General features: G+C 39.4%; 1 protein-coding gene across 1 annotated transcript in view; it reads right to left on the bottom strand.

Annotated features, from left to right (window-relative positions):
- The window catches only part of TXLNB (taxilin beta), a 38,311-nt gene extending 15,902 nt beyond the window's left edge, over nt 1-22,409 (bottom strand). The window contains exons 1-6 of the mRNA XM_065888857.1: nt 22,398-22,409; nt 20,670-20,721; nt 18,002-18,454; nt 11,367-11,458; nt 5,908-6,078; nt 1,741-1,935 (exon numbers count right to left, since the gene is read on the bottom strand). Coding sequence (XP_065744929.1) covers nt 1,741-1,935; nt 5,908-6,078; nt 11,367-11,458; nt 18,002-18,440 — 897 coding nt within the window. The 5' untranslated portion in view covers nt 18,441-18,454; nt 20,670-20,721; nt 22,398-22,409. The remainder of the gene's footprint in view (nt 1-1,740; nt 1,936-5,907; nt 6,079-11,366; nt 11,459-18,001; nt 18,455-20,669; nt 20,722-22,397) is intronic.
- Nucleotides 22,410-25,970: the final 3,561 nt, after the last annotated feature.

Genomic DNA, 25,970 nt, shown 5'->3' with positions numbered 1-25,970 from the left:
ACGTGTTCGCTGGGTTTTAAGATTTAAAAAAAAGAGAATAAATGCATTGGCATCGCTTATGGTCTTATATGAAAGTCATAAATTGGTGGAGTCCCCTGCATTTTGCACTACACAAAAGTGGCTGCAAAAGGTGGAGGTGCCAGAGTTCAGCAGTGCTAACTCCAAAAGGTCCGAACAGTATTTTTCTAAATTTGGTAACTATTAGATATGGCGCTAGTAATTATGGTAGGCAGCACAGACAATGATGTATGTTGCAAGGGCTACAGCACTATCACTTGGTATTTTGGTGCTTTCTGTGAATATAAAACCACTTTTAATCACAACATTAATTCACTTTATCATGGTGAATTCTCCTCTACATGCCTGCCTCAAAGGGTGGTGAGGAAGCCCTGAGGTAACAGCCTGTGGCCTTGGGTCTGGGACTGAAACAGGAACCCCTGACATCAGCTCTGTTTCGCTGGTGGGCAAGACGAGGCCGAGGGTCACAGGTGAATTGACACGTAGATGTGCTACTGCCTCCTCCATGCCTTTTGACCTCTTGACTACCTTGGTGAAGAGAAACTTCCAACTCTACCTCAGTGTGGAGAATTTCTTGGTCATTAGGAGGTCCCACTGGCAAGAGGGCATGTGGAATTCCATCCTTGGGCCTTACCTAGAACCAATCCTAGGAATATACAACTAGTCTACCAGGCCATTCCCATATGAGATCTCTCTGAAGAGTATGGACATTTTCTTTTTAGCTCCTTCCGTTTTGTTTTCTCCTGAACCTCCACTTTGGAGCAGGATTGGTCTTCGTGACAAGATAAAACGGTAGCATGGCATTATGGCTTACTGTGAGGAGTTTCTTGATTTACCTAACTGCTATTACCACCTTCTATTGGCTCAGGTTTTTTTCTTGATAAAACCTTAGCATGTTGCCAACAGGGCTACTTTGACTATTTTATATTACATTTTAAGGCAGATATTTAAAATTTGGGTGGGATGGGAAAAGGGATATGATATATCAAAATCCTGAGGGGGCATCTGGAGTCTTAAAAACATATTGAATATTAAAGTTTAATTTTGGAATAATAAAAGATCCTTATAGTCCCCCTAATGTAAACCATTGACAACAAAACTCTTTGGCTTTTGTGTCTATGGATAAGTGATTGAATCTCGTAGCCTCTGCTTCCCATCTATAAAATGTGGATAATATGTTATCATCTGGTGCATAAGATTGTTGAGACAATTAAATGACATACTGTATGTAAAGTATAATACTTAGCACATTGCCTGGCACAAGCTAAGCATAAATAATAATGCCATTCTTACTATAATTACTGTATAGTAATATTTTATATATTATTTGATTGTGGGGTATATACAATGCAGACTTTTAATTTAGGTGACATAGTAATTCTTAAGAGGGAGTGTGTGAGGTATTTCTTGGTTCTGTAGAGAGAGTTTCAAAAAGGCTGAGAAATACTATTTTCAAGAATAACTGTGTTCATGGCCCACCACTTGCTATTTGTTACCTTTGCTTTGCAGTGATTCCAGTTTTGAAGAAATCCTGTATGCCTTTCAGCCAGGTACTTTGCAATACTGTCTGTTTTTGTTTTGGCTAGTAAAAGAAATCCAATCCTAAATATTAATCAATCGAGAGGGCTGGCCATAACTTTGTCATTAACCAAGTTCCCCACCTTCACAACCCAGATCTGGTTTTATATGCAGTGCTTCTAAGTTGTTTGATGTGGTTCTCACCTCCTCTCTGAGCTCATACTGATCAATGATGCTTTTTAGTTTCTCTGCGAGCTCAGTGTTCTCCTGACAGAGCTTCATATTTCGCTCACTCTGCTGCTCGATCTGGGCCTGGATATCTGTGAGTGTGCTCTGGAAATGACTTGTGATCTCCTTCCTTTTTTCTTCTTCCTCACGTGCCCTCTGAAGGGTTTCCTCCTGTGGATAGAAAGCAAACTCTTTTGTTATGCTGGTTTACACGCACCAGGGTTTACAGAACTCAGGGTTTGGTCAATGAAAGGAGATTAGTGTGCAGGGTAAGAAGGATTTTTTTTCCTCAGCTCTCTAGAGATAACATTGCTCAGCCCCAAAATAAATGCTTGAGCAAAGGTTTCAGCTGTGAATACACGGTCACTCAGAGCAGGTGCAGCAAGGGCCTTGAATTTAATAGTTGGTGATGAGTAGGCTTGTTTTAAAGACAACGGGTCCCCTGTTGAGTGAATAAACTGCAGGGATTTCTAACAGACATGCAGCCCTAAGGTTCTGATCTCTTGGCTGTAGCCTGGAAAAAAAGGCCACTTGGTTTTACTGATTGATGGGACATATCATGTGTTCCTTTGGTTTGGTATAGAAAGAAGAACAATAGATCTTATGCCTCTATAAAAATGATGGCATATTAATCACATAATTGTATTGCCCAAGTTTTTAAAATATAAGTGATCACAATATAAATTTTTTTTAGTTAAAAAAAAGAACTTTCATCAAAAAGCTTGAAAAGGAAACTAAGATAACCATAGATGAATTACAGCAATTCAGGAATGTAAAAGGAAATCTTAGAAAATATGCTGGATTTTTTTATATATATATAAATTTATGTATTTATTTTTGGCTGTGTTGGCTCCCTGTGGCTGCACGTGGTCTCCCTCTAGTTGCGGCGAGCGGGGGCCACTTTTCATTGCGGTGCATGGGCTTTGTGGTGGCCTCCCTTGTTGCGGAGCACAGGCTCCAGGCGCGCAGGCTTCAGTAGTGTGGCTCGCGGGCTCCAGAGCTCAGTAGGCTCAGTAGTTCTGGGGCACGGGCTTACTTGCTCCACGGCATGTGGCATCCCCCCAGACCAGAGTGCAACCCATGTCCCCTGCATTGTCAGGCGGACTTCTAACCACTGCGCCACCAGGGAAGTCCCCTATGCTGGATATTTTTTGAAGGAACAATCATCCATTGTGTCTCATAGGGTAATGGAAATGTTCAGTGTAAATTTTGAATTTGAAAGCAATATTATGTTTCAAGTCTCCTTTAACTCTAAAATGAAATATCTAATATTCTCTTCTACTTTGTTAACATTTAAGAATTGAAAATTAACTTTTATATCATTGCTGTTCTCTTTTCTCCTAAATCAGAAGTCCCCCTTCATTGCTAACTGCTGACAGTGTACCCAAATTTTACCCATATCTATATTGAGAATTACTTGCGTTGTACTTATTCCTCTCATTCTTTTAAAATAAAAGGGCTTAATCTTGCTACATCGTACCAAAGATAGAGACACTGCTGACAAGTGTTACAGACATTTTAGGATTCCTTTAGTTCTGATTAATTGTTATTATGAAAGCTTGCTTCATTGTTGGCAAGTAAAATTATACTGCATTTAGTTGCCTACCGTGATCAAATTATGTAACAGGATTTTTAAAAAGAAATGCCGATTGAAACAAGTAATTGTGCAAATCTTTATTATTACAGTAGAATAATGTGATCAAAATAAAAGTTGATGCTGAAAATACATGCTCTGGAAATATTTTAATTTATCATTACGTATCCCCTTTCTTCTACAATATTTGCATATTTTCTAACTCTAATATGACTCCTGATATCAGAATACTTTATTCATAGTATAAACATTTATTGAGTGGAAATTTCTTAGGGATATTGTAGAAGAAATCTACACTTCCTAATCTGAAGAAATTAACTATCGGAGATGTTATTTCCCTGAACTTTGAATGCTAACACTTACTATATGTATTTCACTAAAAGTGATTTTGGCGTCTGTTAAGAGCAGTTGAATATACATGTGATAGTGATTGTCTCCTTATTGTTCCCGATTAGTTTAGAAGCCAACAACCTCCTAGTCGTAGAATTATACTCCATGATCTGAATGTCATTTGCATTTATAACTGTTCCATCCATGAATGAATGAGTAAATGAAAGGACCACCCCATGCTACCCAGCAAGTCTGAGTTTTTCACTGGCCACTGGCTAGAGAAAGAAGGTATGGCTGTTAATATGGCATTAAACACATGTCAGACCATCATAGCACCCAATCCTGGCCCACAGAATGGCGTCTTGCATTTTACATTACATTGTTTTTCAATGAGAGAAAAATAAATGTACTGCAGTCATAAAATTTGAGTCCACTGGTAAAGAAAATGCAATCATTTGGACAATGTCTGAGATAAAATTTTCTTTATCATGCACAAAATTCAAAGTGAAAATCAATAATGCAAAGAAAATTGAGGGACAAAATCTGAAATAACTAAGAAAACTTTTCAAGCATCACTGTGCATCTTAGAACCAGTGCTATGCCTGGGACACAATCCATGGGTATTCAGTGTATGTTTATTTAATGAATCAATAAATTATTAATTTACATATAGACATATGAATAGCTTGAACTAGAAGATTCCTATAGTCAAAAATTGATGTAATTAAAAGAAAGAAGTAGGCAATTTCACAGTTACAGTAGGAGATTTTTTACACCCATCCCTCAGCAATTGATAGAGCAACAAGACAAAAATTCAGTAAAGACATAAATGATCTAGAGCTAATTGTTACTTATGGAACATTACACCTAATGTGTATGTAAAAGCACTCAGCACAAGTCCTGGCATAATAATGCTACTTAATTCCATTTCCATAACTGGAAGCCATTACCGAGGGTGTGTGGGTATAGCTACAGGATCTCCTGCCACTTGCGTCATTCTGTCATTGAATGCTGTCCAAAGAGATCAAGCCACATCATTCCATCCACATCATTAAAGGAAATTTAACTTTTATCTCCTTACTATACAACACTACTGAAAGCCAGGAGATTTATGTAAGCACAGAGTGCTATTACTTGATTACATATCTGAAGTTGAGGATGGTGACTCCATTCCCGTATAACCTGGGTTTCGATTGTCCCAGTGCAATGATTAAAGAGATGTCAGAAGCCCATCTCCTACAACTCGTAATTTGAGAGTTAGAGTTCATCACACTGGCCTCTCATTTCCCAGATATCGGAAAACAGTTTTGGGATATGAGGAGCCATTATCCTCTTCCATTTTTCTTCCTAACTCCATTGTAAAAACTTAGCGATGATCTTAATCTCTCTGTATCTTAAAGTATCTTCTTTTAAACACGTGTAATAATAACTGTCTCACAAGAATATTGCTATCTAATTAATTCTTGTTTATCAAAAGCTTTAGGATCTTCAGCTGGAAAGGGGATTGTGGATGCATGCAGTATTATCTTGGAGAGCCCTGCATCTTGCTTCACTGGATGGAGCTAGTGTCTGTGTGTAATCAAATTAACCACACTGCTAGCGGCTTACGCTGTAATTAATGAAACCCATGCAGACTGACTGAAGTGATCAGTCTATTATTTTTAGATTGAATAATTAAGCTTGAAGAGCTTCACTGTTTTTTCGAGTAGCTTCTTTTTTCAGGTGACTATTGACATTTTAGCTCTGAATCTTGCCTTATTCTGTCAGTTAGCTTTGTGTCAATTTATTTCATGTCATGCAGATTTCATTATCGTACAAAAAATGTTGAATTTTTATAAATTTGTATTTTAAAGAGTAGAACTAAGGCCTACCTTAAAAAACAAAACAAAACAAACTCAACATAAGGAAGAGGAATGGCACACATTTTACTAAAGGTCTGCTCCACATCAGGTACTATGTGAGCACCTTACATGTGTGGCCTCATTTAATTTTTCCCTGACCACGCAGCAGAGTTGATATAATCTTCATTTTATGTATGAGGTAACAGGCTTGGGAGGTAAAATAATTTATTGCAAGTTACAGGTGAGCAAGTGGCAGGGCTAGTATTTGAACCCAATTCTCTCTGATTCTAAAACTCACAACCTTACCGTAAGTAGCAGAAGCCTGTGCCTACAGAGCATGCAAGAAGGTGTGTTATGTGGGGCCTCGGTGACACATACCTTCAGTGTCTTGTTGTGTCTCTGCAGCTCCCGGCACAGACCCTCCAGTTTGCTTCGTGCAAGGATAGCTTTGCTGTGTTCACCTTGTAACTGGTCCTTTTCTTTTTGGACCTGTGCTTGTTTCTTCTGTAGGAGTTTTAACTTCCTTTGCTCAGAGCGATGCTCATCCAGCTGGATGTGGGGATGCAAATGTGAAAGAAAACGGCAGGGATCTCTGTTGAGTTGATAGAAAAGGACCCAAAGAGGAAACGCCTAAAGACCGCTGTATGGTTGTTTGGAAAATGTTTTGCTATTATCACTGTCTCTCTGGAATCAAAAGAACTTCATAAATGTTAACTTGGCAGTACTTGTAGATATGGTTTTAAGAACATAACATTTATGGGTTTTTTTTCCTTCATCATTCTTATTATTGATCTCTTTTGCTTTGATCTTCTTGGTGGTCTAGAAACAGTTTTATCTTTCTTGAGTCTAATGAAGTCAGTCAGTATAGAAGCATGTCTCAGAATTCATGATAATGCCTTGCGTTAGGAGGATAGTCAATGGTGTGTCTGCTTGGTTTACATTTAGTTTTCACAATTCTTTCTCAAGACAAGCTTTAGTAACTATTTTTAAAAGGAAAGTGAAAAGCAGCTTCCTAGCAGACAGAAGATGAAGTCTGTGGTTATGAGAAAGGGGGAACGGAGAATGTACCCCTCGACTACTTAAGGATTGATGATCTGTCACCAAAGTTTCAGAAATAGCCACTGCACAACCCAACAGCACACATGGCAAGTATCCTTAACAAGCCTTGCTCCCTGCCCATCTCCCTCACCCTCTGTACTTATGGTGAATAAACCATGACACTTGTATCTGCTGAGCACAGGTGGGGCCTCTTCTCTCACTTCTCCAGCAGCCACAGCTGAAGTATCGAAATCAGGGGTGGCATGGAAAATGAAACCAATGAACCCCTGGGCTTTCCATCTCGGGATGCTAAAGTTCTGAGGTAGGGCTGCCAGGTAAGGTGTAGGACACCCAGTTAAATTTGAATTTCAAATAAATAGTGAATAAGTTTTTAGTAAAAGTATATCCAAAGTATTGCATGGAAGGTACTTTTACTTAAAAAAAAAATGTTGTTGGTTTACCTGAAATGCAGAGTTAACTGGGCGTTCTGTATTTTTGTCTGGTAAATTTGGCAACACATTTTTACGGAAATCTTGTTGGAATGGGGGGAATTGGGGGTTCAGCCTCCAGAGACTAGCGTAGTAGAAGTGTGGATCCCAGATTGATGATCAGTGTGGCCACAAACAAGCTGGAGCCTTTTTCCAGACCCATCTCCTCTACTGCACTTAGTTCCCTTAGAACCTGAATGGTGCAAAGGCCAGGAAGGTACTCGTCCTAATAATCACCTTGTTGGCTAATGAAGAGGAAAAGGCCTGGGAGCCTCTGGGTGCTTCTGGACCCCAGGTGCTCCTGGTACCTCGCAGAGCCAGATGCAAATGGATACACACACAGTGTGAGCCCTGATACATGCCTCAGTTACCCTGTCTTGAAAAAGCATTTGTTCTTTCTGAACTAGATGAACAGGACTGTCACACTTTCTTCAGTTTACATCTTATTTTAATCCTTTCCTCCCTCCCTCCCATCAGCCTGAAATGTCCATGATAAACCCTTGCCAGATTAAGCCGGGGCTATTCATACATGATATTCTATCTTCATACTTCAGGACATTTTTTACTTATTAGTGAGAATTAGCATCAGGAAAAACTAAGTCCATATTACTATAAATATCGATTGAAATTGGTATCCTTCTTGAGGTTCAGTTGGAAAACCAATTATATTTTATTATATATTTCTCGTGCTAATCTCATTTTGCACCATAGTTATTAGACAGGGGTGAAACTTCTCATACTTGTGTTCGTACTTTACATGACCTATTGTCCTTTCTTGACATTTATATGTTGTTGTTATTGTTATTGCCGTTTTGGTTCAGACTTTACCTTTGGAAGATTAAACCATTTGTCAGGGTTTTTCAACCTCAGCACTGTTGACATTTGGGGACAGATCGTCCTTTGCTGTGGAGGCTGTCCCCTGCATTGTAGGCTGTTTAGCCGCATCCCCGGCCCCTACCCACCGGATGCCAGTGGCACCCCCAACTGTGACATCCAGAGTCTCTCCAGAGACATTGCCTACTGGCCCGTGGTTGGCACAGCTTCCCCTGTTTGGGGGACACTGCCCTATGTGTGGATTTATCTGAGCACCAGGAGGAGGATACCTTGCATGTGTTTCATAAGTTGGAAGAGAGGATTTGTGCTGTACCTCACTGGCCATTTAAATGGCCCAGTTTTAAGGCAGGATCATACACATCTGAAATATAGCTAGGTCTGTCTTGCTTTGCTCTAAATAGAACCCCTTAACTTGCTGACGATTTTTTTTTAGAGTGTGGCTAATTTTGTTCCATACTTCAGATTTATGTGAATGCATATGGGGTTTCTTAATGAATGAAAGCAAACGTATTGCAGCTGGGTCAACTTCAGTCAAATGCTGGCCTTGTGATTTAATAATACCCTTAGACATGTGTCTTCTGTACAATTCTAACAGGCATATAAGATTTTTATCTGGAATTTCTCTTGTTCTCTCTTTCTTTTTTACTATTAAGTTAAAAAAGTAAAATTAATGCCAAGTAGTTAGTAACGTTGTAACTACTTTTAAATGGAGGAAATTTGCAAAAAATATTTCTTCCAGGTCATTTCTTAATTTAGTCATGAGGTATCCTTATTTATTAATGAACTTATCCTTATTTATTAGTAAATACAATAGTTGATGATATTACAGGATTTGGAATCTGTAAGGATGGGTGAGCTAGGGTGACAGTTTGATTCACAGCCTTGAATTTAATGATTTATTCTATGTTAACACTTGTATTTCAGACACTCTCTATATTAATATCTGAATCAGTGAGCAGGGAAAATAGCTTTTAAGTGTCCAAGTAAAAGATTGAAATTCTTCATAATTTTTCCTTTCTGAAAAGGATATGTGATGGGGTTTGGGGGTCAATTTTCTCTTATTCATTTTTTCTAGAATGATATTTTGAGTTTAAAAGTTTATTATAGGGTATGATACAAATGCCAAAGTATAGTAAGACTTGAATTGAGTAGAATTTCTGGAAAAATAACCTCTGTGGGGTTGACTTCTTGGCTAGGAGAGTGAGTGGGCTTGGGGAGTTCCTGGAGACCAGGGTGAACAGCCCTGGCTCATGAAGAAAATCTTGGAAGGACTGCGTAAGTGGTTTTTTCCCAATAATCTGCTGTGGGGCTACAGCACCATAAAGAGTAGTAGTCTAGAAAGATGCCCGGTTCATCCAAGTATGGAACATGGCACTAGGAACTAAATATGAATGGCCTTGGTATGAGTGAGTAAATTGAAGGGCAAAGGGAAATCAATGTAGTAATTATTGAAAAGAGTAAGGATGGACAGGTGAGGATGGGGCCAGATTTTGGGGAAAAATATTAAATTTGACACCTACCATTTAATGTCACTGAAATTGCTCATGAGTGGTTAACAGCCAATGTTAAACAAGTTGCAATAAAATTGATACACTAATACTTGCTTTATAAATTTCTACCATTCTTCTGGACAACAATATGGCCATTAAAAAAAGAAGTTATACTGCTTGAGTTAGTAATCCCAATTCTGAAACTTTTTCCTAGGATCATAAAAGAGAACGAACAGACCTCATGCATGATGATGTTCACTGCCTGAATGTTTGGTAAAACAAACACTGGAAGGAGTCTAAATGTCCCCAAATTAGAGAACCAGTAGATAAAGTCAATTAATGGAAAATTACATAGCTGTGACAAAATATAATTATGAGGACTACAGAGTACATGGGAAAATGTCTGTCATATGAGCCAAAAAAACAGATACTAAATTATATGCACCTTATGATGGTAGTTATACAAAAGGTATCTCTGAATGTATGGCAGAACTGGAAAGGAAGATAGATAAATCAACGATTGTGTTTTAGATTGTAGGATTTGAGATATTTTTACTTGGATATTCAGCATTTTCCTTATATTATTGTGATGTGGTTTATGTGATTAAAAAATAAAAGTATTGTTGGTAGAGTTAAGCAATCACTAGTCATTCAGGGTTTCAGAATTTCTCTGGGTCTGTTGCATGACAGTTCAGCATAACAGGACGCATTGAGGTACAAGGAAGAAAGGAAAGAATAAATAGGGATCACAGTGCTATAATTAGAGTAAAAAAAGAAGGAAAACAAGTCACTCACTAAACTCTACTCCATCAATAGGGATAAGATGCAGCCAGAGACCTGAGGGGTTTGTGGGTCTCAGTTTTGGAGACCTTTAAAAAAAAAAAAAGGAAAAAATTTAAAAAAGAGAATTATGTTCAGGGCCTCAGAGGGGCCCATACAAGTGAGAGGCGCTGACTCTTTAAGCTTCTTTGCTGTAAGGTAAATCTGCCTTCAGGGGCAGTTCAATCTACTGCCTGGAGGAATTGTTTTGTTGTGTGTAGGGGCTTAAGTTTCATTTTCCTGTCACTGCTTCTCCAAAAGAAATAAGAAAGTGGAAAAAAATGAGGGAAAGAAGCAGAAATGAGAGAGAGGTACATTGCCCAGCCTCACTTGAGAGGACACCACATCTCCTCAGTGGGTCTCGTACACCTCAGGGGTGGTGCACGGACCTCAGGTGCTACTCCTTTAGCCAGTTTTTGTGAGGGTTCACTGAAACTAGGGGGGCTGGCTTCACTAAACCCTCCTCTTTCTTACAACTGGCCTATTATAAGAGTACTGGCGAGGAGACCATCCACTTCACAGATTCTCTGAAGTCTGGGAGTGGCTTCCCTTCCTGCCAGTGGTCCTACCTTATAGAGAGGGAGACTGCATGGGAGGACCTATAACTGGAAACAAAACAATCCATGTCAAATGCTTTGCCATCGTGGGGGACAAGGAGAAGAATGTAGATCAAAGAGAATGAATGAATGAATCAATCAATAAAGTCATCAAGAATAAATGAGAATGTGTCACAAACTGAGGGGTGGGATTAACTCAACCCTCTGCCTTCTTGAGGGGACCACCCCCTCAAAAAATCTGTGTACAAGGACCGGATGAAAGTTTGCCTTTATTCTAGTATATTTCTGTTTTATTGCAAAGGCAAAAAGAACTTTTAAGTATTCACAATTTTTAATTATGATTCTTCCATCTCCCAAATTATGCACATAATTGAAGGTGGAGTAGACTCCAACTGTATCCTCTTTCTTCCTTTTGCTGTTATTCCTCAGTTTTCCTGTTTCTTTTTATTTCTTTCTTTCTTTTTTTAAAATTCTGCCTTTATGAATTCTGGCTTTGATTTGTCTGAGGTAACCAGCTATAATGATATACCTGAAAAACTAACAGCATCCTTTTCTCAGCTCTAACCAGAGCTTGAATCTTTCTGACAAAAAGGGCTAATCCAAGAACTTACCAATTCAGCATACTTCTTGAATAAAAAATCAAGCTTTTCCTCAGGAGTTTGCAACTTGTTCAGATTTTGCATTAGCAGATTGGCTTCTTTGCCTTAAAAGAAAACAAAGACCATAAAGACATTTTAAAAAATAAGTGTTGAACTTGATGTCAAATGATAAGAGTTAGAATCTCAGGTTGTCTGCTTGTTAGCTGCTATCCAACCTTGGCCAAGCCACTTCACTTGTCTGAGCCGCAGATGTAATTTTGTTTTTTTTCCCCTGTATGAAGGAATGATACCTATTTTGCAGAATAAGTGATTAGATGAGAAGTTTGTAAAAATGTGTGGTACAGTGTCAGGCTCGTGGTAGATTCTCAATAAATGTCTGCTATAATAAGGGTAGTCCCCAAATTTTCATCCCAAGAATCCATTCTTGTTACTTCCCCCCATGTTCTAAATATTCCAAGGGATTTTGAACATTCTGAAAATACTCAAAAGAATAAAAAACACTGACTTTATGAAAGAATAAATCATCCACTTCCCCATGTTAATTATCTAAGAAAAGAAGCAAACCAGCCTATCCAAGTATCTGACTACTGTGAAACAGCCAGCATTAATACATGGAGCTGTTAAAATTCCAGCCCAAAGCAGAGAAACATGACAGTTTAGTCTGCCCATTTTTTTGGTTTTGTTCCTTTAGTACCTCTTTGCTCTTTTGTGGGGGGGGGGGGGACCAATTCTCTTGTTTCTGTGCATGAGCCTACTCCATGAAGTTTGGGTGGAATGACTCTGATTGTATTTCCTAACAAGTGGGGAATAAAGTCAAAATATAGAGAAAATGGACCCAAGACATGCAGGGCCTTTTTCACAGGCCTTTTTGTGTCTCTCTGGCTGCAGATTTAGCCTCCCTGGGTCTTCCCTTCTCTCACCCAGGCCTTAATCTCTGTTGGCAGTTTTATTTTGTTTCCAGCTGGAGTTTATGCTACATTTAAAAACTCATCTGTTCATGATTATTTGACAGTAAGCCTCAGATTCTTTCTTTTCTTTCCCCATTGTTCTTCCTTTTGTCCTCTTCAGCTCAAACTGCCTGGTTAGCCTTTCTGTGATGCCTGGAAATCTTGTCTTTCAGTGCCCACTGGGCTGAGCATTGTTGGCAGGAGCCAGACCCTGAGGCCTACGTGTATGTACCACTGAATGTATCTTTGCAAACAGTAGGGCCAAGGTGGAGCAGCTTCCCCATCCTCACCCACCTGTGACAGCCACCCTTTCTAATCAGGGTTGGGAGGTCAGACCATACAGTGGAGCCCAAGTTTCCTGATATAAATCTGCTTAAGAATATTAACAACTTTGACAACCTCTCCCCCAAGAACAGCCATGTCTCCTTTGCTGGAATTTTTGCTTTCATCCTGGAGAGGCAGATATATCATGGAATTAGGATTGCCAGATGAAGTACAGGACATGGGACACACTCGTAGTAAAAAATAATGGTTTGTTTATCTGAAATTCAAAGTTCCCTGGGCAGCTTGTATTTTCATTTGCTCAAACTGATAACTCTAACGGCATCAAAGAATTTTAGGTCTAGAAGGAACTTCAAAGAGTACCCAGACAACTGTTAATTTTATAGATTAAGAATCGAAAGCCCAGAGAAGTCCAAAGTTACATAATCGGTACTGGCAGAGCCAAGGCTTGAATCCAAGGTTTGTCTACTTGCTCTAAAGCACTCCACTCCCATGTGGAATTTTGATGCCAGGGAAACCTAGAGAAATTAAAGGAAACTTTTTTTGAAAAAAGTGACCTCATTCCTAACAGCTGGTTTCATCTATATTTGCCCAGTGAATCAGCTCAGATTAGAGACACAGTCTGAGACAGGGGAGAAGGTGGGGGTGAGCGGTGCCCCACCAGCAATCCAATATGGCCTGTGGCATGACACTGCCTTTAAACTGGTAAGCTCTGCGCTCCGCCGCCACCAGGCGTGGCTTTGAGTGATTTCTGTAGCAGCAGGGACAGACTTGTGTTGGTCAGGCCATCCCCTCACCCTTGTCTTCAGTTTGTGCTCACATGATGACTGCTGTCCTGAGTTGGAGGATCATCCATTAAAGGCAAGAGACTGCACTGTTGGTCAGATTTGGCCCAGGACCCCACACAGTGTTTGGCCCATGGCAAGTGTTTAGTAAATCTTGGTAATAATGGAACAAAGCCAACCTGTGCACTAATATCATGTAAGTCAAGTAAACGCTGTCCAGAAGACAACTCTGTGATCAGCTAGAGGAAAGACAGGTCTTCCCCTCCCCTGTGACATTTAATGTTTGCTTAGCATACCTCTCAGTGTGAGTATCGACATAGAAAACCGTATCGTGTCTTGAGTGAGTCCAGTGGCCCTCTTTTTCTCTCCACATTCAGTATCTTCTCCCCCTTTTGTTTTCTTTAATGATGAGAACAGGTGTTTTTTGTTTTTTTTTTAATTGTCACACTCACTGAGGTGTCTTTCTGCTCTCATATTCTCTTATTTTGTATAGAAGTTTAACATTCAGATGCATCAGTCTGCCCTTCAAAAATGATTTCAACAAAAAAATCCAAGAAACTGGAGACAAGCATGTATGGAATACGTAACTTTGTAACATCAGAGAGCTTAATTTGTAAACTTCCATTGGTTTCACTGGACTAGAGTGCTGTGTGGGATTATGTTGAGGAGGGGGATAGACAGAGACCCACTCATCTTCTAAGAAAGGCTATAATTTACAATTTTAGGAAATGGGGTCATTTGGTGACAGTGTCTGACACAAGAGGAAAAATCGGCTTTATGTGTTTAAGGTGCTAGCAATTTCTTAGATATAACTGTAAAGAAAACTTTCTTAAAAAGAAAACAACTTTGAGCCTAATAATGAGGAGATTATTCCAGGGAAAACAAAATAAAGCAAAACCTTACAATAAAAAAGAATAATATCAGAAAAAGCAGTAAGAAATAAATACATCCATTCCCAACTTGGGTCAGAAGAAAGTACTCATCATTTTGCCCAAGACAAATTTTTTTTTTCTCTTACTTCACTTACTCCTCTAAACCCTCCTTTCCTTTCAGGATCTGGCCTAAGTTTGAGCTTCTCTATGAATCTACTCATGGACCCTTCAGTCTCTGTGGATTCTCTCTCTCCTAAATTCTTCTGGTTTTCTACCATTTCTTCCAGAAAATTTAGTATTTATATCAAAGCAACAGTTTATTTCCTTCTCAGAGTGAAACTAGAAAAAAAATCAAGCTAAAAATCTTATAAAATAGACTACCTGGGAAGGTGACCATTCTAAGGCAGAGTAAGTCAATGGCCGAAAAGATTTTAGAAAATCAATGTCCTAGTCAAGATGCTACTCAGAAGGTAGAACTGAAACTCACCTGTCACTGGAAAGATGAAACCAATTAACTGAACTGTAGCTCAATTAAATGCTCCTCAACCAACATATCAATTATTTTTATATATCTTTGGCCCTGTAATATTAGTGACTTCAGGTCTGCACCTTGCTTTCTTTATGGCTAATCTCACAACCACATCAATTAGTGGAATAATTTTTGGGGGCAGACTTTAAAACTCTCTAGGCTTTAATTTCCCTCTCAGTAAATCAGTGAGTTGACTAGATAGATTCTGAGCTCAGAATGGACCTGTGGATCAGCTTTGTTTTTCTCGTGGGTTTATGCTTCAAACATATGAATTCCAACTCAATCAGTTATCAATCTAAATATCAGAAGGGATATTACATTTTATCATTGTTTTGTGCTTCTTACTACGTGGGACTTGTGCAGCCCATGTAACGTTGACAGAGAAGAGATTAATAAGACACTTGTGAGCTGGAACATGGGGGGGGAAGGAAGGGGGACACTTAGATGTTAAGAGGACATGTCATGGTGCTGTCTAATGTGGAATCTGTTTTTTGTTTTGGTCAATGCCAAGGAGAAAGTGATTCCACCAACTAAAGAGATTTTAAAGTGTTCCCCCAGCTGCTCCAGTGTATAATATGTTAACTGTGGGAGGATATGCAGCCTGTAAAGGAAAAACAAGTCTTGAGTGCTTGGGTTGTAGAGACATTTCCCAAATATTCAGAGGTGTTCTGTGAAAGATGGGTGTTTTTGGTCCAATAAATTTAGGAAATGTTGTAAACTGTGCCCATCACTATTGGAGATTTTTCACTATTGTATATATTAGAGGTCAGAGAATTCTGGCAGTTAGGAAACAAGCTTGGTCTGAAATCTCAAATATCCCAAAGTATATACTTTGGAAAATTTGGGGTTATTGAGTCAGAACATTTCAGTATCTCAAATGTATCAATAAAGCAAATGTTATCTGATAAACATACAATAATTAAAGACTCATCTTTGATCAAATATGTAAGCAAAGACTAGAGATACATCTTCAGGTATGGATTGAATGACATACTAATATTCTATAAAAGCTTCAAATAGTTTCTAAAAGAAGACCACAGCCGGCACTTTATATTTTCTCCAAATGGGTGGAGGAAGAACTTTCTGAAGCATCAGAACCATTGCTTCCGCAATCTGTTTGTGTCAGAATTACCCAGGGTGCCTTGGCCCCAGTCCACACCTACCAATTCTGAATCTCTCTGCTCAGCAACAGCATTTTTGACAAATTCTGCATTTGATTCCAATGCACAGTAAGTTTGAAATCATTGGTCTAGACCATAGTGTAGTATCATTTAATTGAAAAATAGCCAAGAAACCTGTTAAAACCACTTGCAGATAATTGAAATGATGTTTAAAATATTTAAATTAGCTTAAAAATATTGTTTTGGGCTTCCCTGGTGGCGCAGTGGTTGAGAATCTGCCTGCCAATGCAGGGGACATGGGTTCAGGCCCTGGTCTGGGAGGATCCCACATGCCGCAGAGCAACTGGGCCTGCGAGCCACAACTACTGAGCCTGCGTGTCTGGAGCCTGTGCTCTGCAACAAGAGAGGCTGCGATAGTGAGAGGCCCGCGCACCGTGATGAAGAGTGGCCCCCGCTCGCCGCAACTAGAGAAAGCCCTCGCACAGAAACGAAGACCCAACACAGCCAAAAATAATTAATTAATTAAAAAAAATATTGTTTTAACTCATAATATAGCTGAAATAGTACAGTGTTTAGAAGAATATACTGATAGTGTTCAGAGGAACAGCATCAAAGTGTCAGCAGCTTATACACATGTAACTAGAGTGGACCCACCTGGGCACTCTGATCACAAACATTGGTTCTGATAAACATTCAGTTGAACTTTGGTAACTTATTGAAAGTGGCAGAATTAGTTGTGAAATTTTTTCTTTCTCTAAGAATTTTTTTGATTATTTGGTAAGTATGAGGTTAATACAGACTTTGAAATAACTCATGGAAGACAGAATAGAAACCAAAATTGGTCATGTTTAACTTCACCCCTGCTTTCTTCATACCTATCCCCCCATTATAACACATAGGAATTCCTATGTAGAAGTAGTTTCAAAGTGATAAAGCCAAAGAACTTTCCTGGTTAGGAATACTTAAAATCATTTACCTCTGCGATGTGATTTTGTTTTATCTTATGGAAAGTTTAACAATGACTAATGTAAAAGGTTATTTCTGAGATGCCTTGGATAGGGAAGAAAAAATAGCTCTGTAACACAGAGCAACTTTATTCTGTTTCCCAGAGTTCCAAAACACTAAAGTGATTCTAATCTTGCACTTTAGAACTTGGTGTTATCTGGGTTAATCTTTATGCTAAGTAGGTAAAGCAGCTGTCTGAATGTGTCCTTTAGCTCTTCTTGAAAGCGTTGCCAGCAGTGGTTTCACGCGCCAAAGTGAGGTCCTGTGACAGCATAGACATACTTTGGGGTTTACACGTAACTTGTCCACTGGAGTCTGATTCCAGTGCCCATGATCTTTTACTTTTCCACACTGTCTTCCAGAAACGAGAAAGATGTGACCACTGTCTCAATAGATTCTCCCTCCAGCTTGGGAGGCAGGTATATAAACAAATGATTGCTGCAGAAAATTTCATAGAGAACGACGGAAGGTGATGCTAACTCTACCTGGGCATGTCAGGGAATGTATCACATAGGAGGCGGTGATTGTAGTGAGTGTTTCAGTGAAATTCACCAAGACAAGCAGAGGGGCGCTCCTATGTGCAGTAACATGCTCTCACTTATAGCTAAAAAATTAACTCTCTCATCCTTCTTTCACATCCATTTTTGGTGTTACCAATCCTCCATGCTCTCCTAACAATTTTCCTGTGCCTGTTGTAGCACTTATCCTATATAACAATTAGTGTACATGTTTATTTTTCTCTCCAGACCTAGAGCTCCTTAACCAAAGACTTTTTTATCTTTGTGTACCTCATAAAGACTAGGCATTAGTAAATATTTGCTGAACCAGTGAACTAATGAGAGTAAAATTGTTTTCTGAGATTTTCAACATTCTATAATTAATACATTTCTGAAGAGCTTTGTTAAATTAAAAAATATTTTGTATATGTAGTAATGGAACACACTACTAAGGGGCTGAGGATAAGTACAGTAAGGTACTGGTGATCCTGAAGGAAGCTATTGTGGTAAAATCCAGGTATGAGATGTGGCTCTTAGCAAGATTGGAGGAAGTGCCCCTTTTTAGGAATAATTCAAAGCAAAGTCATACATTAGAACGTAACTACTTGCCTAATCCTTTTAGAATTTTCTTCTCCAGTTTTTGCTCTTTATTGCTGACAGGCTCTTTGGATGTGGGCGGCTCTCCAGAGGCCGGAGATTCTCTCTCCGTCTCTTCAGCGGCCTCCTCGCAGGCCCTGTCCTCATTGTCAGGTGGTGCTGTGTTCTCAGGCTGCTCCTTGGCCGTGGTGGGACCCTCTTTCCCTGCCGCGCCGACAGCAGACCCGTACGTGTTAATGATGTCTTCCAGTTGTCGGTTCAGTTCTTCAGAGATATCATGGGCTCCCTGTTCAGGCTGCACACGTGCCTCCTCCTCAGGTGCTAGGAGTGGGGTTGAGGAATCCTGATCATCTTGCTTCTCAAGGCCATTTTGACTGGGCGATACTGAACTGTCCCCCACAGGTGTTGACTGTGGCTCCCCCGACAGCTGTACAGACTGATTGGTCTCCATACTGGGAGTGGTATCTGGTGGTAAGCACAGCCAGCGTTGATGTGGTTAACCTAGTTACAGGTAAATGGTAAGGCTATTCCCACATGGGCACCTACTAATTACAGTTTCTAACATAGAATGAATGTACTTCCACAAACCATCAATATTGCAATTAGTTGAGTAGGAACAGTGAGAAGAATCTTTCCAAATCGAGTCATACCATTAGCATATTTTTGGTTTTGGTCTTTAAATTCCGATAGTATCTCCTATTACTGATGTTAACAGAGTAATTCAAGATACCGTTTTTCATGGTCATATTTGTCATTTTGCTTAGAATAGCCAGTTTGTGTTACCATTCTCTTATATAATTCTATGTAGATTTACAAATACATCGTTATAAATACATAGATGTATACATTTAATGTTTAAATTTAAATTGGTGCATTTTTCCCCAAAGTTAAAACATTGAATCCAAGAGCCATTGACCTTACTAAAATCATTCATAATGATAACATTCTAAACTCTATTTTAATCCATATTGATTAGTATGAGTCCATTAATATAAATGAATTATTATATTGGATACAGGAGATACTTGCTTGTCTGGTATTTTCCTTTTCCCAAATGAGCAACATGTAATTATCAATCAGAAAAACACTTTTTATTTTCTGAGGTTCAAACCAGCCTCATTTTTGGAATAAGAGAGAATGAGGAAAGGTATAAATTAACTAATGAACTTGTATGGAAACGTGGTGATGCTCATAATAACAATTCCTTGGGTTTCTGTACCTTTTTGTTCTGATATAAAAACTGACTTTCTTTTAGAAAAAAAAACAGATTACAACTTTCATGTCTCAGTCAAGGAGCTCTAGGATAACAGTACTTTTTAAGAAATAGAAATGTCTAAAAAGCAGGGAGGGAATGAACTAGGGGAATAATCCAGGTATAATACGGGCTCTTTGGAAATAGGGGGTGAGGAATGGGCTGAGGGTTTCTGGCTATCACCATTTCTAGTGTTGCAGTACCTTTGGCTTAGACCTTTAAGTTATGGTGCACTTTATTTGTAAATAATATTTAATGGTGATGCTGCTAATTAGCAGCATACAGTTACGACAGGGTCCTAATAACACACAGGTTTTGCTGTTGTGGTGGCATGAGAGCGAAAACTAAAACATACTGCTCCATGTACTATGCAGCTTCCTCCTCTGGTTCTTAGGGCAGGCAATGTCAAATGCTCGAATGCAAACAAGAACAGAAAATTCAATGTACAGACGTTGCCACCTACCTGTGGCCCTTACCAAATACTCATTAACTTTGAAGGAAGTACTTTTTTCTCTCATTTATTTTAATTCACCATCTTTATTATCAAACGATGCAGTAAACAGCTTCGTTGTCTTCATCACTGGAATTCTTTATCCTGACCCCTGCTTGTTGGGCACACACATCTATATATAACTTATGCTTCCCCTGAACTTGGAGAAAGACACATGGCACCTGCTGTCCAGCCAGAAGTTATTTTAAGCTCTTCTAAAAGGAGCCCTGGCCTTTAGCACTTCGTCTTTGGAAATCAAGGGAAGAGAATACTTTTTAAATCAAATTGAAAACAGTAAACATTTATTGGTTTAAATCCATATGTGGGTTTTAAAGTGTTAGGAAGCCTCCTGAGGATGAAATAAAATCTAAAGTAAACCAAACTTTAAAGCAATGAATTTAAAACCGATTGTCCATAGGAATTTTAGTGTGGTTAGTCTAAATGCAAGCGTTTTGTTTGTATTTGATTTATTCTTCATTCATCAGAGGCCATAATCATTGATTTTTTTATATTAAGTCCATGGATCTCCTTTAAACTCATGCTCCACATTTACTTTAAAACAGAATAACTGAATTGTTGTAAACCACAGGACAACTCGATTCCTAAAAGTAGCCTCAAAACAAATCCACAAGAGGAAAAAAACAGTCAAAGAACTCTGTTACTTTTAAATTCTCTTTCTATATCAATCAGTTTTACAGCAAGAAATTATTTCTGTTTTATCTTCTATAAACTTCATTGCCCATCTTTTGCCTCCTCTGAGAGAGAAGTTTTCACTTGTCCTGGCAGTCCCAACAGATTACCACACATACATCCCTTCCTGAGCAACACATTTTAATTGTAAACAGTTCACTGGCAGTCTCAAAGTTGCAAGTTTTGAACACCACAAACCGCACCCTACATCATCTCACAGGGCTCGGGGGAGTGTTTGTCATACTTACCAGAAGGCAAGGTGCTGAGCAGAGAGAGAAAGGAGAGGCGAGAGGCAGCAGGCTAGTCAAGCAGCAGCAACAGCAGGAGACAGGCGGGGGCTGAGTTCTTACTAGGGAGAGAGAAACCAAACACACACACGCACACACACACACACACACGCAGCAGGAGAACAGGGAGGGGGTGGGGAGGGGAGAGGAACATCCTGTGACACAGCAAGAGAGAAATACACTCAAGCTTTAGTAGCTGTCTCCTGGGCAAATGTCTTAGAAAAGAGAAGCAGCTGGTACATCTTATCAGACTCCACGTTTTGTCCTTTAAAAAATATTTAAACTCTCAGTACATAGCCCCTTTGCTAGCGCAGTTTTTCACCATTGTTGTTCTTTGGGGCAGAGATCAGTTTTTCTTATTTCTTGATTTATTTCCAGTGTGGTCTATGATTCTTCTTCTTTTTTTACCACCTTCTTATGCTAGCTTAATTAGTGTCAAGTTTCTTATAGGAATCAAGGAAAAAGAAGAAACATGGCATAACAAAAAGGAGATGGTAGAAACACTTTAATTCTGATGTCATTGTTTGGTTTTGTCCTAAAATTTGAAATAAAAATTTAGACAGCTCTTTTGGCACTGGGTTTAGTGCCATCTTCATGTACATGCTAATTGGCGTGACCTCAGACCCCACGTCTTACTCAGGTAACTGCCTTTGCTCAGGTAAGCCCGGGGGAAGCAGTTGCTTTTTCTTTAGTTGCAGACTTTCCCACCTTCCACAGTGACTTTTCCAAGTCTTTCCCACCATCTCAAGCCTTCAACCTGTTCCTTAATCCTCCTCAGAAAAATAACCTCCTCTTCATTCACCGTATAATGCCTCTTTCCCTTAACCTACGTCCATTCCCCTTTTCTTCTCTTTCTGGAGAATGTGTTCCCACACTTTTCCAAGTTGGGTTCCCCCATCAGAGTTTCTGCTCTTGGGACTGGCTGGGCATATTGATAGCCACTGTGTTGGGCAGAATCATGCCACCAGAAAGACTTGAATATGCTATGTTGCATGGTGAAACAGACTTTGCAGATGTGATCAAGTTGAGGATCTTGAGATAGACACACTATCCAGAATTACTTGGGTGGGTCCCTTGTAATCACAAGGGTCCTTGTAAATGAAAGAGGGAAGCAGGAGGGTCAGAGTCAGAAAAGAAGATTTGATGATCCAAGCAGAGGTCAGAGTGATGGAGGGACACAAGCCAAGAAATGTGAGGACCCCCGAGAAGCTGGGAAAGACAAGGAAGCACATTCTTCTTGAGATCCTCCAGAAGGAATGCAATTCTGCTGACACCTGATTTCAGCCCAGTGAAACTCATTTTGGATTTTTGACCTCCAGAACTGTAAAAGAAGAAATTTGTGTTGCTTATAAGCCACTAGATTTGTGGTAACCTGTTATAGTAGCAAAAGGAAACTGAAATAATCCTACTCCCCAACTTTTTTCACCCCTTTCTCCGAGTTCAGGGAAGGCACAGGTTATAGACAGATGAGTACCCAGTAAGTGGAGGTCAGGATAAAGAAATTCCAGAGAGGAAGACAGTGAAGCTGTTTACTGCATCATTTGATAATAAAGTTGGTGAATTAAAATGGGTGAGAGAAAAAAGTACTTCCTTCCTTCGAAGTTAATGAGTACTTGGTGAGGGCCACAGTGAGTGATATTTCATATTGGATTGTAGCAAACCAGCCCGGAGAGATCTCTCAGTAAATACAAACAATAAGTCAGTGCTTCTCAAATTTAAGTAATGTACATATTCTCTTAACAGAATAACTTAATGTTGAAATTAATTTAAAGGAAGAAAGAGAACTCACCATGACCGAAACAAATTATATTATTATTTGTACCAATATATACTGATGTAAAAATAGGTATAAACTTCTGATACTTAGTTATTATATGATACAATTAAAAAAATATTATTTAGAAAACCCTACAGAACCAATAAATACAATTCAAAATAACATTACTTTTATGTGACTGATAATATTTTGCTGAACCCAGATTGCTACTTGCAACATGAATATGGTACTGGCTACTGGTCCTTTTGAGTTCCTGGCACTCTTCTACAATAGGCTTTATGAAATGACTCAATTGCATCAACACTTGGTCCATTCAGATTACTACGTAAGTTTCATTCATATGACCTGCCATAATTTCAACTGGACTTCCTTTGATATTAATGCATCATTTATTGCTCTTTCTCATCTTCCTGCAATTATTAAAATAATTGGTGCTAACTTAACTAGATGTACACATGATAATGAAGGCACAAAAATGAACGATACACATGGTAACACCGAAATGACAGCTACCCAGATAATCCAGCATTGACTTACACAGGCATACCTTGGAGATATTGCGAGTTAAGTTTCAGACCACCAAAATAAAGCTAATATTGCAATAAATCAAGTCACATGAACTTTTTCGTTTCCCAGTGTATATAAAAGTTATGTTTACACTGTACTGTAGTCTATTAAGGATGCCATAGCATTATGTCTAAAAAAAACCAGTGTACATAGCTTAATTAAAAAATACTGTTTTGATAAAAAAAATGCTAGCCATCATCTGAGCCTTCAGTGAGTTGGAATATTTTTGCTGATGGAGGGGAGGGTCTTGCCTCAGTGTTGGCTGCTGATTTATCAGGATGGTGGCTGCTCAAGGCTGGGGTGGCTGGGGTAATTTCTTTTCTTTTTTTTTTTTTTGTGGCGGTACGCGGGCCTCTCAGCGCTGTGGCCTCTCCCATTGCGGAGCACAGGCTCCGGATGCGCAGGCTCAGTGGCCATGGCTCACGGGCCCAGCCGCTCCGCGGCATGTGGGATCTTCCCGGACCGGGGCACGAACCTGTGTCCCCTGCATCGGCACACCGATGCAGGGGACACAGTTTGCCACACCGATTAACTCTTCCTTTCACAAATGATTTCTCTGTAGCATGCAATCCTGTTTGATAACATCTTACCCACAGTAGAGCTTTCAAAATTAGAGTCTGTCCTCTCCAGCCCTGCTGCTGCTTTATGAACAAAGTTTATGTAAAATTCTAAATCGTTTATTGTCATTTCAACAGTCTTCACAGCATCTTCACCAGGAGTAGATTCCATCTCAAAAAACCACTTTCTTTGTTCATATATAAGAAGCAACTCCTCATGTTAAGTGTTTTACCGTGAGATTGCAGCAATTCAGTCACACCTTCAGACTCCACTTCTAATTCTATTTCACATCTGCAGTTACTTCCTCTACTGAAGTCTTGAACCCCTCAAAGTCATCCATGAGGGTTGGAATCAACTTCTGCCAAACTCTAGTGAATGTTGATATTCTGACCTCTTCCCATGAATCATGAATGTTCTTAAAGGTATCTAGAATGGTGAATCCTTTCCAGAAAGTTTTCAATATACTTTACCCAGATCTATCAGAGAAATCACTATCTATGGCAGCTGTAGCCTTACAAAATATATTTCTTAAATAATAAGACTTAAAAGTTGAAATAATTCCTTGATCTATGGACTGCAGAATGGGTGTTTTGTTAGCAGTCATGAAAACAACACTAATCTCATAGTACACCTCCATCAGAGCTCCTGGATGACCAGGTGCTTTGTCAATGAACAGTAATCTTTTGAAAGGAGTCTTTTTTTCTGGGCAGCAGGTCTCAACAGTTGGCTTAGAATATTCAGTAAACTATGTTGTAAATAGATGTGCTGTCATCCAGGCTTTGTTGTTCCCCTGATAGAGCACAGGCGGAGTAGATTTAACATAATTCTTGAGGGCCGTAGGATTTTTGGAATGGTAAATGAGCATTGGTTTCAACTTCTCTTCCTAACAAGAGAGTCAGCCTGTCCTTTGAAGCTTTGAAGCCAAGCATTGACTCCTCCTCTCTAGCTGTGAAAGTCCTAGATGGCATCTTCTTCCAATATAAGACTGTTTTGTCTACACTAAAAATCTGTTTAGTGTTGCCACCTTCATTAATTATCTTAGCTAGGTCTTCTGGATAACTTGCTGCAGCTTCTATATGAGGGACTTGCTGCTTCACCTTATACTTTTATATGATGGAGACAGCTTCTTTCCTTAAACCTCATGAACCAACCTCTGCTAGATTCATACTTCTCTTCTACAGCTTCCTGACCTCTCTCAGCCTTCATAGAATTGAAGAGGGTTAATGCTCTGGATTAGGCTTTGGCTTAAGGGAATATCGTGGCTGGTTTGATCTTCTATCCAGACTACTAAAACATTTTCCCTAACGGTGAGAAGGCTGTTTTGCTTTCTTATCATTCATGTGTTCACTGGAATAGCACTTTTAATTTCCTTCAGGAGTGTTTACAGGGCTTCCCCGGTGGTGCAGTGATTGGGAGTCCGCCTGCCGATGCAGGGGACGCGGGTTCATTCCCCGGTGCGGGAGGATCCCACATGCCGCGGAGCGGCTGGGCCCGTGAGCCATGGCCGCTGAGCCTGCGCGTCCGGAGCCTGTGCTCCGCAACGGGAGAGGCCACGACAGTGAGAGGCCCGCGTACCGCAAAAAAAAAGTTTACATTCACAACTTGTTAATGAGACTTAGCTTTCAGCCTGTCTTGGCTTTCAACAGGGCTTCCTCACGAAGCCTAGTCATTTCTAGCTTTTGATTTAAAGTGAGAAATGTATGACTCTTCCTTTTACTTAGAGGCCATTGTAGGGTTATTACTTGGCCTAATTTTAATATTGTCATGTCTCAGGGAATAGGGAGGCCTGAGGAGAAGGAGAGAGACAGGTAAACAGCTGGTCGGTGGACAAGCAACACTTATCCATTAAGTTCCACATCTTATGTGAGCGTGGTTTGTGGTGTTCCAACAAATTACAATAATAACATCAAAGATTACTAATTACAGATTGCCATAAGAAATATGATAATAATGAAAAAGTTTGAAATATTTGGAGAATTACCAAAATGTGATACAGAGACATGAAGTGAGCAAATACTATTAGAAAGAAATGGTACCAATAGACTTGCTAGATGCAGGGTTGCCTCAGACCTTCAATTTGTAAAAAATACAATATATGTGAAGCACAGTAAAGCAAAACTCAGTAACATGAGGTATGCCTGTACATATTAATTACAATTAAAATGAATATACAAACACACTAACTAGTGACTCCCAAGAATCTATCTGTAACGTGGTACAGGCTCAAAGAACTGGAGTAGGCAACTAAAAAGACAAATCAATAGAGCTCAGTGTTTTATTATAAAATCAATCAATCTTGGAGCTACTGTAAGGAATAAATTTATTTTTTGAAAATAACATTGTTATGTAAGTATTACAAG

This window comes from Phocoena phocoena, chromosome 12 (assembly GCF_963924675.1).
Source record: "Phocoena phocoena chromosome 12, mPhoPho1.1, whole genome shotgun sequence".
NCBI classification, from domain to species: Eukaryota; Metazoa; Chordata; class Mammalia; order Artiodactyla; family Phocoenidae; genus Phocoena; species Phocoena phocoena.
This window is presented reverse-complemented; position numbering and strand designations above follow the sequence as displayed.